At 39.7% G+C, this 15,899-nt stretch overlaps 2 protein-coding genes across 2 annotated transcripts in view; one reads left to right on the top strand and one right to left on the bottom strand.

The window, feature by feature from the left end:
- Positions 1-15,899, top strand: part of LOC115620516 (guanylate cyclase soluble subunit beta-1) — a 72,965-nt gene that overhangs the window by 41,589 nt on the left and 15,477 nt on the right. The window contains exon 16 of the mRNA XM_030513782.1: positions 273-430. Coding sequence (XP_030369642.1) covers positions 273-430 — 158 coding nt within the window. The remainder of the gene's footprint in view (positions 1-272; positions 431-15,899) is intronic.
- On the bottom strand, positions 347-14,523 carry LOC115620517. Its single transcript, XM_030513783.1, has 8 exons — positions 14,296-14,523; positions 12,334-12,433; positions 11,188-11,297; positions 10,233-10,336; positions 7,598-7,693; positions 4,726-4,882; positions 3,446-3,564; positions 347-911 (listed from the first exon to the last, which is right to left on the bottom strand). Exons 1-8 carry the CDS (start codon positions 14,512-14,514, stop codon positions 470-472), a joined length of 1,347 nt encoding a protein of 448 aa, XP_030369643.1. The 5' UTR covers positions 14,515-14,523; the 3' UTR covers positions 347-469.

Here is a 15,899-nt window from a genome sequence, read left to right as displayed (position 1 = left end):
TTGCTAGTAATTATTAGTAATTGAAATACCATGTCCTACCTGAGGTTTTAGGATCATTAATGTTCAGAGTGGTAACAAAAATATTTTACAAATTTGGCAGCTGCAATACAGCTGAAGAGTTTTTCCCCAATTGAAAAAATATACAATTTAGAAATTATTATTTATTTATTTATACTATATATTAGAAATCAGTTACTCATTCATTCATTTATCTGCCTATAAATTCATATAAATTTCTGATTACTTAGCTAACGTCTATGTGCCTCTTACAGCAAATCACCATTGGCATTCACTCTGGAGAGGTGGTCACTGGCGTAATTGGCAATCGCGTGCCTAGGTACTGTCTTTTTGGCAACACGGTGAATCTGACGAGCCGCACGGAGACCACCGGCGTTCCCGGCCGCATTAACGTCAGTGAGGAAACATACAGGTGAGTGAGGGTGGGGTTATATTATACTTAAACTCTCCCTCAGCTTAGCAGCTCGAGTGCCTCGTCGGGGTCATTATCGTTCTTTTCGTTGCAATTCTGCTGCTGCATCTCTGCGGCATTGGCTGCTGCATAGGCTGCCACAGCCGCCTGCTTGGCCTCGTTTGTAATGGCGCCGTCGCCAGTGGCCACAAATGCTGCCACTGCGGCCTTCTCAGCATTGGTGACTGCTTCCAGTAGTTGCACGCGGTTCTCGCTCTCATCCTCACTCTCTTCACTACTGATGGTCTCTAATCTTTGCAAGGCAATTGCCAACTTTTGCACTGGCTTTGCGCCCTGTGGCGGTGGCTGGTGCTGGTGCTGCTCAGCCCCTTCCAGCTCCTCGGTCAGGTCAATGTAACGCTGTAGGCGCTTGGGCAGGCGCAAGGTGTCAATACCATTTGGCAGTTGATTGCGTTCGCGCAAGAGATCACGTATTTGGCAGCTGTGTAGCAGAAGGAAACAAAACGAATATTGGGTTACATGCCAAGTTTTAAGACTTAAAGTCACACACACACACAACACATACGAGTATACTTTATGGCCAAAATATTGGGTTTAGCGCCTACTCGTACGTCTTTGTGCTAGACTGTCAATTTGCCGACACATTCCATAAATTAATTTCTCTCATGCACAATAAACGCCGAATCTGCTGACGCTAAACTTCATGTACTTTAAACTTTTTGCTGTTGAAATTCTATAAACTTTGGCCAAGTTCTCTTACAAGTATTTCTCTTCGCTCCACATCAAAAACAAAAGCGAAAAGTTTAAGTAGCGAAAACTGTATGCTGTCTTTTTTTTTCTTATTCAATTCGACGCAATCAGCCGACTTCGAGGTATAGTGGAAAAGCTTTCAGGTCCACAAAGTTTTTGTGTGAGAGTGTGGGCGAGTTCCGAAATGGTTTAAATAACACATGCGCTGGCACGCGCTGCCAAAACTTATAAAAAAACATATAGCTATGTATATGGGTATATATACTTATACAGAAGAGGAACTTTGTAACTTTAAGGAAACCGTGGAGAAAGCGCCAAAGCAGCGGCCACAACAAATTGGCGCCATAAAACGCACTGAAGGGAAAAATGGCGGAGAGGCAGCTTAACAACATGCTAATCGCCTGCTCACGATGCCACAAGGCAACAGTTGCACTGTCCGCCTTTTATGTACTTGTTAATTTTTCTTGTCAACTTTTTGGCTGCAATTTACGACCCAGTTTTCTTCTTTTTTTTTGGAAGTCAACGACAAATCTGGCCAATCCATAACTCAAATTGCCGACGATAAGTCGAAGCAGGACGCGTACAGCTGGCTGTTGGCCAGCACGGAAGTAGGGGCTGTTATGTAGTATGTAAAAAAGCACTGCCTACTTATAGGCGCGCCCACACACAGACACACTGCTATGACAGCTAATCAGCATAAACATAAATCAGTGCTTGAATTTACAAGCCCCAGCGACAGACTGACAGGCAGAGTCACGAATAAATTTGCAAGCTAGTTTACTTTGCCCCCAACAACTGAACTAACCAAATCGTGAGTGACATTAATAAGCACAATTTGAAATCGCATGCAGGTCCTTCCCTCGAGAGAGATAGATAGGGAGACGAGCGTGTGCAGCAAATCAAAATAAATTGTAGCAGTAATAACAAACAAATGTGAAAGAAATTGACACAGCAAATAAATCATATGCAAGTTCCTGCCAGCAAAACACACATTACGTATTCGACATGTGCGCCCCAACGACATGAGGGAGCCAATGCAATAGAAAGATGTGCAAGTGAAAAATTGCATAGCAAACAAACAAACAAACTAAACTAATAAATAAAAATACAATGTGGAAAATATGAGATAAAAGGTTGAGCGCCGTTGGGGCTGAAGTTGTGACAGGAAATCGGAAGCATCTCCGTAATGGAACTTAAAAAGCCCATAACCGTGGCCACTTACAAACTTATCAAATTAAACAAAGCCCATGACTTGGCAGAGTCATCAAATGATGCCAAACTTTTCGATTAAATGCTAATCAAATTAGGCGAAATTCAATTTAATTCGTCAGCCAAAAGCTACATTTAGCCTCTGGGATGGCTCGAGACGGTACGAATTATGTCCTTGTTGCTGACGGCTCGTGGCTTTCACGCAACTTTGCGCATTTCATGCGAGGCATTTTCTTACGCTGTGACATACTGGTCGAGCGTGTCCGGGCCGAGTAGTCGGCAGTCTGGTAGTCTGGCAGTCTGGCAGTCAGGCACTCGGGCGTGCAAAGTTTTTGGCTCCAGAGGAAAATATTAAAAAAATATTTACACGCTAGACAAAAAGCATCCGATGCGTAACGCTGACAGAGTAAGCGAGAGTAACAACAAACAAATACACATGGTGTATAAATGTGTATAACAAAATAAATATAAAAAATCGTATTAAGCCACATGCCCCAAGCAAAGCAAAGCAAAACACGATCTCGAGCCAAAAGCTGTTCCTTATGTTGCTCCTCCTTCAACATCAACATCATCATCATCATCATCTTGTTCTTCGTGCTCTTCTGTTTTCTGGCTGTCACTTCAACTTGAGATTGCAGGCTTATGCGCAACAGACGCGTCAACAAAATGGTTTGTCAAGCTACCCTGCAGACAACCAGTCAGTCAATCTGTCAGTTGCCCCGTTGGTAGCTGCGCTTATTTCATTTTTAGGCTTATCACTAAATTTGGACGCGCTTTCATCTCCTTTCCATCCCCCCTCCTTTCACTCACTTCTGCAGCTCAACCATGCCTAAGTCCCGCAAAGACAAAGTAATTGAATGAAAAGCAAAACTTATTAGAAACGTCAACACAAATGGCAGCCAAGTTCTTAGACATTAAGCGCCTCAGTCTCATTGAGAAAGTCAAGTGCACGACTTTTCAATGTCGTCTTACGACGCAGCACACTCCCAATTCAGGGCCCACGTATTACCCACGCACCACGCATACCAATGACAGTGCGCGCTGCTCGATAATTACCGACATAGATGACGTAACGAAGGCACACCATAAACCTGCTCCTTCTCAATGATTTTGTCCCTGAGCAGGCGGCCGTAACGCTCGAAAAACATCTCACGGCGCTCCTTGTACACTATTGGCTGAAAAAGATGGGGAGGCATAGATAAGAGCAGGTTAATAATGACTGGCATTGTGAGAAGAAGTGTCAATGGAAAAGTGCTAACTTTAAATATATCCACAGTCTCTTTAAATAGCTCGAATTTAATAAAAAAAAATTTAACATATAAAAGTTAATATAAAAGTTCAATTCATTTCAAAAATTAGGTAACATCTTTTAGTGTTATTCCATTAAAAAGAAATCCGAAAGTATTTTCGACTTAAATTCAAAGATGAGTAGACAATAGTAAGCAGCTGCAAAAATTTATTTATTTCATCGACAAACAATGTTGCCGATGTAAATGAAACAAAACAAAAAACAATTCAGTAGAGAGCTTAAAATAAATAAAACTAAAGAAATAAAAAAGCCTACAAAGATGATAAAAATATCTAATAACGAATCCGAATCGGAATTGTATTTGCCAAATGGCCAGCTATGCTCCGATTCACAGCATAGAGTAGTCAGATACGTTATTAGACCTAACGAAAAAGAAGCGGAGATGGAAAAATAACAATAAAAGAAAACAAGTCAAAATTAAAATACTTAAATGATAAAAGATGAAGCTAAAGGTGAAGAATCTCTGACCCGTGGGGGGAAAATTTATTACCCAGTCCGGCAAGCTATGCCCCCACTAACATGTTTGTATCTAACTATTTAATAATTCTATGTATCGTTTTAGTTTATTTTTAAAATGTTCAAGCATTGTTTCAACTGTTATTATTACAATATATATTTATTGTTTCCTATGGTGATAGGTAATTTTTAAATCTTCTTCAGCATACCTATCACACAGAGCATATATGTATGTATGTAGTACATATCAAATATTTACACTTCTTATTATAAAACCCATTTTGGGACTCTAGTCAACTGTTGCCTCTATTCGACACTTAATATTTATGCTTATTTGATTCAAGATAACTCAAGAAAAGCATACTTTCAAGTGTAAACTAAAGCTGACCTGAAATGAAGTCTAATCGTTCTGCAGTTTTGCGTTATGTCTTCTCCTATGAGTGTACATATTAACTGTGTTTGTCAATAAGATGCCCCCACAAAATGTCAACAGTCATGTGAGGATGAACTTTCCAAGCCATAATCACATATTTGTAGACCCAATTTCCTACGATTTTGTGTCAATACTCACCTTGAAAGGCATTTCGATCATCGGCACATTGCGCAGCAATATCTTCAGGCACATCACATGCTCGTAGATGTAATTGCGTCCGTGCTCCATCAGCTTGTCGAGCAGTGCGATGATAACAGAGCTTCCGCCATCGGGCGGATGTGGTGCAGCGCCATATCTGCAATAATAGTCGAGGGATAGAGGTATAGAAACACAGAATGTTGGCAGATTTAAGGCTATTTCTGAGCGGTTGCTACGTGCTAGGAGTACACCACACGTAGTTGGTTTACTTTGGTGGTCAAGGCGTTTGCAGTTCGCAAAGGTTTGTAAATGGTTTGCGGTTGTTAACTGAAATTTGTAGCTATCACAGGTGCACGGCAGTGTCTGCTAGCCTTGCCTAAACGAGCCTGTACGTGCCCGGCAGAGACTTTCCTATGCACCGGTAGTAATAAATGTTTGAAATGCTGATAAACACAATGTGCAAATAAAATAATGAACAGAGCAGAGTTGAGAACAGGACGATGTCACAGCTCGGAGTAGGTGTGTGTCTGTATGTCTGTGTGACGGATTGCAAATGGAGTGCAAATGCGGCTGAAATGACCAGAACCAGACAAAATGGCAAACCAGACCAGACAGTATACAGCAGTGTGGAATAGAGGACGCTGGAATGGCGCTGTTGCTCTCGTGTTGTCAGTTTTCAAATTGAAAATGTTTGTCAAAATGCCCACCCATCATCATCACTTGCTACACACACACACTTAGCATATCGCCATTTGTATTTAAAAAACATTTTGTATTCGCATTCTTCGTGAAGCAGCACCCGATAAGCTGTGTTGGCACAGGTACCCATGCATAGATAGGCAAACCAGTGCATAAATTGTGATAGTCACGAGCATGGCGTATTGTTGCCAATTCAGGGAGAAATTAAATTAATTTGAATTGCCGAAAAAGAGTCATAAAACAAAGCGAAAGAAAATGAAACAATGGAGAAGAGAAAAATCATCTTATTGCGCCAATTTGCATATTTTATAGCAAATTACAAATGAAAATGCAGCCGAGTGAAAACCAAAATGGAAATTTAAAATCGCAAAAGCGAAACAATATCGATAATTTATGGCAGCATCAGCATGACGCAGCAGATGTTGCAGGATGCCGACAATCAAAGGACCACGAAGGCGCTGACGCAAAAAACCAACCAACAGATTTTCTGCTGACAGCCGCGGCGACTCAATCGCCTTTCCACTCGTCTCCGCCAACCCTTCCGCAAATTTCAATTTGCATGCCATCGAAGTCAATGCAATCGATGGCGTTGCAATCAAAGCGAACGGGGGCATGCGTATTTCTTGTGTACTGTACAAAACGTTTTAATTTTATTCCGATCGGCCATTTTGGCAACAATCAATGCGCACAATTTATGCAAAGCAAACTTTTTGGCGCGCTCTCAACAATCGAACTGCGGCAGAAACCACAACAAACACTACAATATCAAGTTAAAAAATAATAAATTGCCAACAACGCAAGGGAAAAAAGTCAAAAGAAAATGCAAGTTTCAGAATGCCGAACAGAAAATGCACTTAGTGAAACTATTCCACAATTATTAAAAATATACCGAAATAATAATGTTTCGTTAGATAATGCCAAATATAAATAATAACTCCATATTAATTTTTTAATTTAATGTTGCTGGATATATCGGCAACACGTTGAAATATTAAGCAATTCCAACAAATAATAACATGAGCTTCGGTCAAACAGACAGATAATTTGTGCACAGATCAGTCGAACTGTTATGTTATTTATTTTCTTCGAAGTGAACAACAATTCCATACACCAAAGTTGATTTTATTTAGCAAAACACCTCCCTTTTTTACTTTAATGGATTACTAGTAAATTGGAAGCATTTGTGAAAATAAACTGCACGTAACACTTATTTGAAACGAATTTTATCTACATTTCATCTTTAAAAAATGTTATTAAAAATTTGATTGTGTTTGGCAAGTTTTTTCCAGAAGCAATTGTTCCCCTAGTGCTCCACAAAACTTCCAAAACTATGTTCTAACGAAAACAGTTCTCAATTTCTCTTTTTCCTAACTTGCTTCAAAGATATTTAATACCAAGATATATAAAAAAAAAGTCAAAAATATGATATAAGCTTAAATCACAATGTCAACTAAGTTTTAATTTAATCAATATTTGAGAAAATTGGTAACCGTTGAAGTTGTTAGCAAGACTGTTGGAATATGTTGTTACTTGAAAAGTAACTAAGTAGTATAAAGTGTAACGAAAATTGTGTCTTGCCGTTTTCAAGACTATTAAAAGGATCTGCGTCCACCTACTGCGATTGCAGGTTAAGGGCATCTAGTCGCAAATGCAGCCTTTCTACATAAACTTATGAACAACAACAACAACAACTGTGGAATCCCTTGCTTTGCTTTCTCTCCGCTTTTGTGTTGTTGTCTCTGTTCTAGATGCTGCTTGATTTTTTGTTTAAAAGGACGCACTTGTAACTTTTTTAAAAGCTGCTTGGCAGCTTGGGTGGCGGCCATGAGACAGATTGGAGACGACATCGCCAGGGCGGTCGACATCAGTGTCGTCATCGCCTTCGCCTTGTCATGCAAATTCACTCTGGCAGCGACTTTTTTTCATATTTAATGATAATTTTTTTGTAGTTCTTATTTTGTGGCTGCTGCTGCTCACGTCCGTGTCAGTTCAGTGCCATTGTGGCCATTGCTGCATCATCTCATGCCGAGAGTTTTGCGAACACTTGCTTATGCTAAGCGCCTTGATTCTCATGTTGCATACATTGAGGCGCCATGAAGTGCCGCTCGCTTTACATATTTCGCGCTAATTGAAGAGCCCTGGGATTTTGCATAGCAGAGAGAAAACCTCTTACCTGAGCAGTATGAGCAGCAGCTCGGGCGCGTTGGCCTGCAGGGCAATGCGTAACGGCGAAGAACGGCCGCAGGACTCGATGGGCACATCGATGAATCTGAAAAAGAAGAGGAGAGAGTGAACTGTGAAAAATCAAATCAGTTTTAGGCCTAAAAGAGCAGCAAACTGCTCTAATGCTGCCACTATTGCAGTCCCTTCAATATTAAGGGAACCCAGCAAATGGCACTGGTCCATTAGCCAGGACACAGGCACACACATATGAACGGGACCGAGCATAAGGACAATTAGGCTGTTTCCCGACTTGCTTGTTGCGCCATTGTCACATTTCGCCTCCTCCTTTGTGCAAGTTTTCTAAGTCATAAAGCTGCCACAATAGTGGCGTTCAGAGCTTTAATTTGATCCGTGCCACATTGCGTATACGTAACAAAAGTTGAATGTGGGGGAAAGGCATTAGCATGTACGGTGCACTCAAAGCTGCTGCTGACAATCAACACACGCACAAATAAACATTTATTGATATAACTTTATGCATTGCGTTTGCTCTTTGCTGGTCGCCCAATTTGCGGTTTGCTCTTTTATGTTCACACATAAAACTAGACAAATAAAAAAGGCAAACCACAAGAAAGTCATTGTCAGATATATGCACACATATATAATATAATATACTAGATGAAAGACCAATAGACAAACAGGTAGTTATATACGCTTGTGTAATCCCGTATGTTCCCTCATTTGTGAGATGCTTAAAATGCATTTGTCTTTTATTAGCAAGCATTTGCAATTTAAATATTTGCAACTACAAGACAGTTAGAAATTATGGCAACTGGCAATAGACTACTAGAGGAAACCCGATTTCAGCTTGTTTTTAAAGTCTTTTCAGCAAATAAATAGATTCATCTTTGATTTAGTTAGGCTCTAAGTTAATTGGTTAATCTTGTGACAATCTTTCCTAATTATTCCTTAATTCATATAGAGATTCATCTAAATACACCTTTTGCCAACATTTAGAAAATGAATTATTATATTAAATTTTAACATAGAAATTACATTTTGGTTGTGTATGTAAGTTAGTGTAACTTTGTTAATTGAAAACCAAGCGGTAGTAGTATATTCAACTTTGGTTTTTTCATCTGCATCTGTGGTGATTCATTTCAACAGTTACATTTGTGCTGATTTGATGTTTTAGGCTTGGTATTCATACGCCTACTATATATCTGAGGCAATTGTAAACGCCCGTTTATATTTCAATGTCAACTCAGATTTATGCCTTCTGCCTGCTGCTTGCTTTGTCAAAATATTTAATGTTGACGCCGTTGTTTCTATTTACTGACTGACATGCACATCTAAATGTGTACATTCGCGTACTTGGTGTTATTAACGCTTATTCCTTGCCCTCAGCCATGTAGTTCAAAGAATACAATGTTGAGTTAGGCACCATGAGAGAGATAGAACATCATAAATGTCGCCTTAATGTTTGACAGTCACTTTCTCTTGCCGGAGTGTGTGTGTTTGTGTGTGTGTGCGTTGGAGTATATATGGGATTGGGTGTTTGTGTGGCCTGCAGCAGCTTTGTGCGCTTATTACACGCATTTTTGACTTTAATCCTCCAGAGTGCTGCCACACAAAGCCAAAATAACAAAGGTTTACATCGCTGTCTGTTGGTTTTCAGCTTATCTCTCTCACACACAGACGTCCGCACACATACTCCTATATGGTTGTGGGCGTGAACATAAATCTCTGTCTGTATCAACGACAAACAAGAAAAGTGAGACAAGTTGAAGCAAAGCTGCCTTGGCGCGTGTTAGAAGTGAAAATCTTAATTATACATATGCGTACTTACATATATAGATGACACCAACAACAGCTGCGATTGAGTGCATGAGTGTGTGTGTGTGTGTGTGTGTGTGTGTACAGGAGTGACAACATTGTGTGTGCGTGTATAATGCCGCCATCTTTTACTCAATTATGGCAGGCATACAACCCCCACTCCTATACAAGCGCACACAATGGCTGATGAATTAATTTAATTAAAATCCTTTTATTCTCAGCAATCTCTGTGCTGTTGTTATTGTTATTTTGCTGTAGCCGTTATTGCTGTTGTTGTTGTTGTGGCTGAAGCTCCCATGGGTTATTTATAAGCCATGTCGCTGAAAAAGCCACAAACTCATAAATTGCTCTACCTACGCTAACATGCCGTCCGTGTTAGCCAAGTAAATATGTATGTGTATATAGTATGTATGGTCACATATATGTATGTACTTATGTGTATGTATGTGTTGGCTACTAGTATGTAGTTGCCAATTAGCTGAACGCAGTCTGGCTTGCCAAGGCTGAGAGACACAAACAACTATAACCGACTATTGTCATTGCCACTGTTACTGAACGTGTTGTTGCTGCAGTTGTTGTTGCTTTTGATGTTGCTGTTGCACACGCACACATGTTCATATGTATTGCTTTTTGTGTCATTCACTTGCATTTGTATGTGTGTGAGCGAGGTTCTTCTATCGAATTCCATGGGCAAGTCAAAATCCCAACGCCCGCCAAATGTTCAAAACTCTGCACACACACATAGTAGGAGCCATAAATTTTCACCTACTTCTACAAAGCCACCTGAAGCCAAGCCCCATTCAACTCACCTCAGACGTCGCTCCTGCTCGTACCGTGGAATCCAAACGGGCAACATCAGCTGTCTGCGTGTTGCGTGCTTCAAAAAGTAAACCATGGCCCGCACATTTTCATGCTGTTTGGAAAAAATAAAAAAAAAAATACGAAATTATAGGCAAAAGAGCAGTTAACACCGTGTTCATTTTGAGTTTTCAGTTTAGGAAGTGTTCAGACGATGCCCAAAATATTTCTCAAAATCGATTTTGATTCCATTGCAATTGTTCAACTTTTTATAAAGTACTCTTTGAAAAGCCTTCTAGCCTACAATTATTTCCAAATTTTGATTCTGAAGAACCATTGCATATGAAACTCTATAATTTATAGATCAGAACTAATCCTGATCTCTACACCATGTTTCTTTTTGTTGTTTTTTTTTCTGTACACATTTTACTTATATTTGAAAAAGAAGAATATCAAAATAATTGTATGATCTACAAATGCTAACAAATTGAAATAAGCAGATTTAGATTTATTCTAAATTGTTTGTACCCTGCTACTTATGTTTTAGCAACATAGTACACAAGGGCGTAGGCAGCTTTTTCCTAGGGGGGACGAAAAATTGTTAATTTTGATTAAATAATGCACGATACGTTAAGATAATAAGTTATGTATATGATCAATAGGAAAATTTCAACAAATCAAGCTCAGTTCCATTTCAAGGCGAAATAATACGGCAAAGTAATGAATGTGTTTTCGACTTTATATGGCGAACATTTTTTAGGGTGGGGCAACGGCCGCCCTTTCCTCCCTGCCTACGCTCTTGATAGAACATATTTAGCTGTTTATGATCCGTTCCCTTCTCGATATCTTCATCTAAAGCACTATGTTAAATAGCTGGAAACGTTTCGTGTAAAATCTTAATCGAACATATTATCGGTAGTAATAGAAAAATTTCAAGTGCACCATCTAAACACATCCTTAACGTACCTGATCCTGAAAATCGCTGCGCCAGCCGGCTATGAAGTGTGGGGCATTTGGTCCAAAGAGTGCGCCCAGAAAAATGCGCTCAAAGGTCTTTTCACACTCGTAGATGGCCACTGTGGTGTGAGGATTAATAATGCATAAAAAATATAAAAAACAAAGAACAAGAAGAGGAGATTGCAGAAACATAAAATTTCAGCTTTAAGAATGTTGCAATAAAAAACTTAATTGTGGAGCTGCACTTGTTGCTGCTTTATTGGCTGGATGGCAATATCGTTGCCTAACATGTTTGCTGGCTGGTTGTTAGGTTGGGTGTGTGGCTTTGGCTTCGTTTGGTTTAGTTTTTTGGCATGCAAAGAAATGCAAACATGGAACAGGAAACCCCGAAAAACAAAAGCGCAGAACAGCATGTGCATGCACAGACGGAACGGAAGAGACGAGAACCAACCGAAGCGGATGTTAACGCAATGTAGTTGGCAAATAACGTTGTAAAGGGAAGATGCCATTGGTAAGGGTAGGGAGGCGGAAAAAAGGGCAGCAACAATTTAGTGCGTGCTGCAAAGCGTCGAAATTCACGCGCCCAATGGACCAATGCGAATTTTTATTGCAGGCCGTACTCCAGCCTGGCTGGTCAAACGTTGCAATACTGGCCAAAAAGGAGGTCAACACACTCATGCGAGCATTTGGGCGAAGAGGCGGGCCTCAGTGTCCCAAACATGCCATTAATTCCGCCACTTTTCTTGTACGAACTTTTGCGTAGCGTTTTAATTAGAGGCAACACACACACTCTAGCATGGCCCAAATAACTTGCAACACTTAAAGACACTTTACAACTTTTACATTGCGTTACGCAGCAATAACAAGAGGAGCGTTGGTACTTTCTTAACGCATTTTCATTGCCAATTAGTAAAAACATGTGATTAAAGTAAAACTGCTGCCTACTTATGGGCCTAATAATCTGTTTTGACGGCAAGCCTGATGCCTCGTTCTTAAATAAAATTCATTAAAATATGCAAAGCAAGCAAACAAAGGCACATCCACCCACGCTGGAGTCCCATCGCCATGCCTACATACATACATATACGAGATATTAAATTATTTAACAACTAAGCTCGTAAGTTGGCCCCAAGTATGGCAGCCTTTGAAACTTACCGAGCAGTTGCACGACCACCGACGAGTCGCGCACGCCCCAATCCCAACAGGTGCGAAGCGCAATGTACAGAATGTTGTGGTACTTTCCCATCAGGCAGACCTGCGGCAAAAGTTTTGTAAAGCGCATTTAAATTTAAATTAATTGCAATATGTATGCACGTCTCACTGCCTTTGACAGCACGCCTGCCCCCTAGGGCTACAACAAAATTGATGGGATTGCCATACCGGCCAGCAAGCAATGGCCCTATTTTAAAGTATTATAACTGAATAAACTTGAGGCGGAAATTTAAACAACAAAACGCTTGTAATATTAATCCAGTAATATTAAACTGGTCAGATTATAGCTATTAGAAAATATTCGATGAAGAATGTTTTTTCTAAGCAATATATCGCCTAAATTAGTTGCCAAATCTGAATTATTTATTACAAGTATATATGCAAATTCATTAGTCTTCAGCTTCTCTGAGTTAATTGAAGTATTACACTTTTGTTTTTAAATACATACGTGGTCTGTTCAAAAGAAAAGATGAAGGTTTTGCTCACCGTGTTCTTCGATTACAGTGCGTGGCGCATCATGAGTTCTTGCCAACAGGCCGTACGGTTAATAAGGAATGACACAAGGAAGTTATGGAATGCAAACGTTCCATAATACATGTATATATATTTACAAGGTCTATTCAAATAGAATTTCAATTCCTTTGAAAAGCATTTATTTATTAATTAATATCTATCTTCTCCCCGTCAAAGTAATAACAAGTAAAAAAGCTAAAGTCGGGTGTCCCGACTTTGAAATACTCTGTACATATGTTTACAATAATTATAGAAAATAAAAAAATTCGAACTCACGTAAGGGTGTATAATTGCACATTTACATAGCAATTGCGTCTGTGTGAGTGTGTGTATGCCTATGCGCATCTATTCGTGTCTGTGTAAGCATGTTTGCAGTCAACCAAAGCACCAGCATCAACAACATCAGCAAATATATTTACGGTTATAACTTCTTGTTAAATCGGTCTATCATAGTGAAACTTGGCATACGGACACATAATAACTAACTGGGGGTATTTGCAAAAAAAATGCTCGAAATTCCAAGAATCACGGGAGTTACGATTTGCTTGGGAGAGGGGGGAGGGAGGGAAATTCCAAAATATACATTTTCTGCATGAGGCATCTGGGACTAAAATTTGGTGTTCCTAGGTATACGAATGAAAAATCGGGAAAACCTCCATAGGGGGAAGTGGGGGAAAATCAAAAAAATAAAACAAACTCGTATAGCGTACATACATAAGGCATCTTTGTGCAAAATTTGGTGTCTCTATTTCTTATAGTCTCTGAGATCCAGGTGTTCACACGGACGGACAGACGAATAGGCAGGGCTAAATCGACTCGTCTTGTCACACTGATGAAGAATATATATACTTTGTGGGGTCTGCCACGCCTCCTTCTGCCTGTTACATTTTTCAGCTCCCGAAAACCTAATATATATGTACAAGAACATTTCATGTACAGAGCATAAAATGTAATGAATATGGATGCATATTGATGAATAAATAACTACTTTCCAAAAAAATACCAAAATTATTCACCTTTTCTTTTGAACAGTCCACGGAAATACTTGTATATTGTATGAGTTGTTAAACTGTTACAGCAAAAGCAAAATCATTATAAACACCATTCTAAATCATCAAAATTATAATAAGAACATTTAATTATAATTTGCCACATAGTTGGCAAGCAAGCGGATACCATGTTCATTTATCGGAAGTATTATACTTTAAATACTACCAACTTTTTGGCTTTAAAACAACATATTTTCTTTGACAGTTAACGGAATTCTTTCAAACGATATCGGAATAACCTGCATACATTATTATCTTCTACTATTAATAATTGTACTGTAATCAATATCAGCCAACGCATTGTCACAGAAAAAGAAAAAGGTTTTGCATAGCAACCACTTACATGTCCATTCTCGTCCTTGGCAAGTTTATGATAGCGCATTGCTGCCTCCACAGACATGCTTGCTACCTCATCCGTTTGCACATTTTGGCCCTCGCTGCAACCTTTAATGATGGCACTCAAATGATCGAGGACATCGCGTCTCGACTGACGATCCTGCAGACCGTTACGAGTGATCTGCTCGAAGGTGTCATTGTAGAAGCACTCGAATATGTAGTCCATGACCAGAAGGCGACGCGGAGAATAGGCACACTGATATGTGGCGCGACAGTGCGCGGCCTGAGGGCGTTTTAGTCGCTTAGGTTTTGCTTTGGAGCTGAAGCCGTACAAAAAAATATCACACCAATAACCCAGCCCTTGCAATTGGCAGCGTAATTGACTTAAAAGTGATTGAAGCGTAAAGAGTAACTGCAAGAACATGTTTTAAATATCTATCTATCTGACCAACTTCTGTTATCTTAAAAATTAGGATATAAATAATATTTTCAATTTTAAATTCTCGAAATACGTTAAACCACTTATAAACACACGCTCGCACAAGGCCAGTATATAACTGTGCCTAGCGCTGAACTGAGAGTATCAGCCCCCGTCTGCTTCTCCACACACCCAACCGGCTTGTGAATGAGAGCATCGCACTCTCCAGTTCTTGCTGTTGCTCTCTCACATATTGATTTTTTCATGTTGGCAATGACACGTCGCCTTATAGAAAGAAAAAACAACAACAAAAGACAAACAAAACATTGAAACATAAACAAATTCAACTTCTTGTACCAGAAGAACCGCCTTTTGAAGTGCTTACAAGGAAATTTAATGCGATAGCACACACATTGGATTTTGGCGCGTTCTCTGAAACGGCTTACTAATGCGCCTTATTTATTTATTTATTTACTGCCCGCCGCCTTTGTCGACAAACAGGTGTTTGATAACGTGCCCGGGCACAAACTGTTTACATTTGCGTCAACAGCACTTGAACTTGCGCAGCTTTTAAAGTATGAGCTTATTATATATGTATGTACCTAGGCACCTACCTAATTAAATTAGCAAATGCGGTGCGTTGTTCTTTGTTTCATTTTAATTAAATTTTTCCAAAATTTATAAACTTTTCACACGCGCTGTGCACCCTCACACACATCCCATTTCAGCCTGTTCAACAGCTGCCTATCAACTGAACACACAAAACTGAATTGGCGGCGTAACGCACAGCTGTTTTACGCTCGCTCTCTCTCTCTCTCTCTGTCTCTCGCGAGGGTGGCTCTCAAAACGCCCCCACATGCTCATGCAGTGCTGCCTCACGCATTGACACTCGCTCACGCATTCTCTACTCTCCCTGTTTTCAAGTTCGGCTACGCTCCCGTGCAGCGATACTAACAGCAGCTTTTTGGCGTGTGGCTGGAGCTGTTCGCATGAATTTTTAATAAAATCATTTTATTGTGGCTTAAAGTGTATAAATTAAATGCATTTAACTTTTTATTTTAACATAAAAAGCCGATTAAAAAAGCGTTTTTAGAGAAGGTCCTCAAGTAATCTCCAGTCTCACCACAACGGAGCTGTCAATTGCCTATAATTTTTCGTATACTTGTATAATGAAACACCCATGCTCCAATGGC

Source organism: Scaptodrosophila lebanonensis, unplaced genomic scaffold, assembly GCF_003285725.1.
Source record: "Scaptodrosophila lebanonensis strain 11010-0011.00,11010-0021.00 unplaced genomic scaffold, SlebRS2 tig00000024-arrow-pilon, whole genome shotgun sequence".
NCBI classification, from domain to species: domain Eukaryota; kingdom Metazoa; phylum Arthropoda; class Insecta; order Diptera; family Drosophilidae; genus Scaptodrosophila; species Scaptodrosophila lebanonensis.
This window is presented reverse-complemented; position numbering and strand designations above follow the sequence as displayed.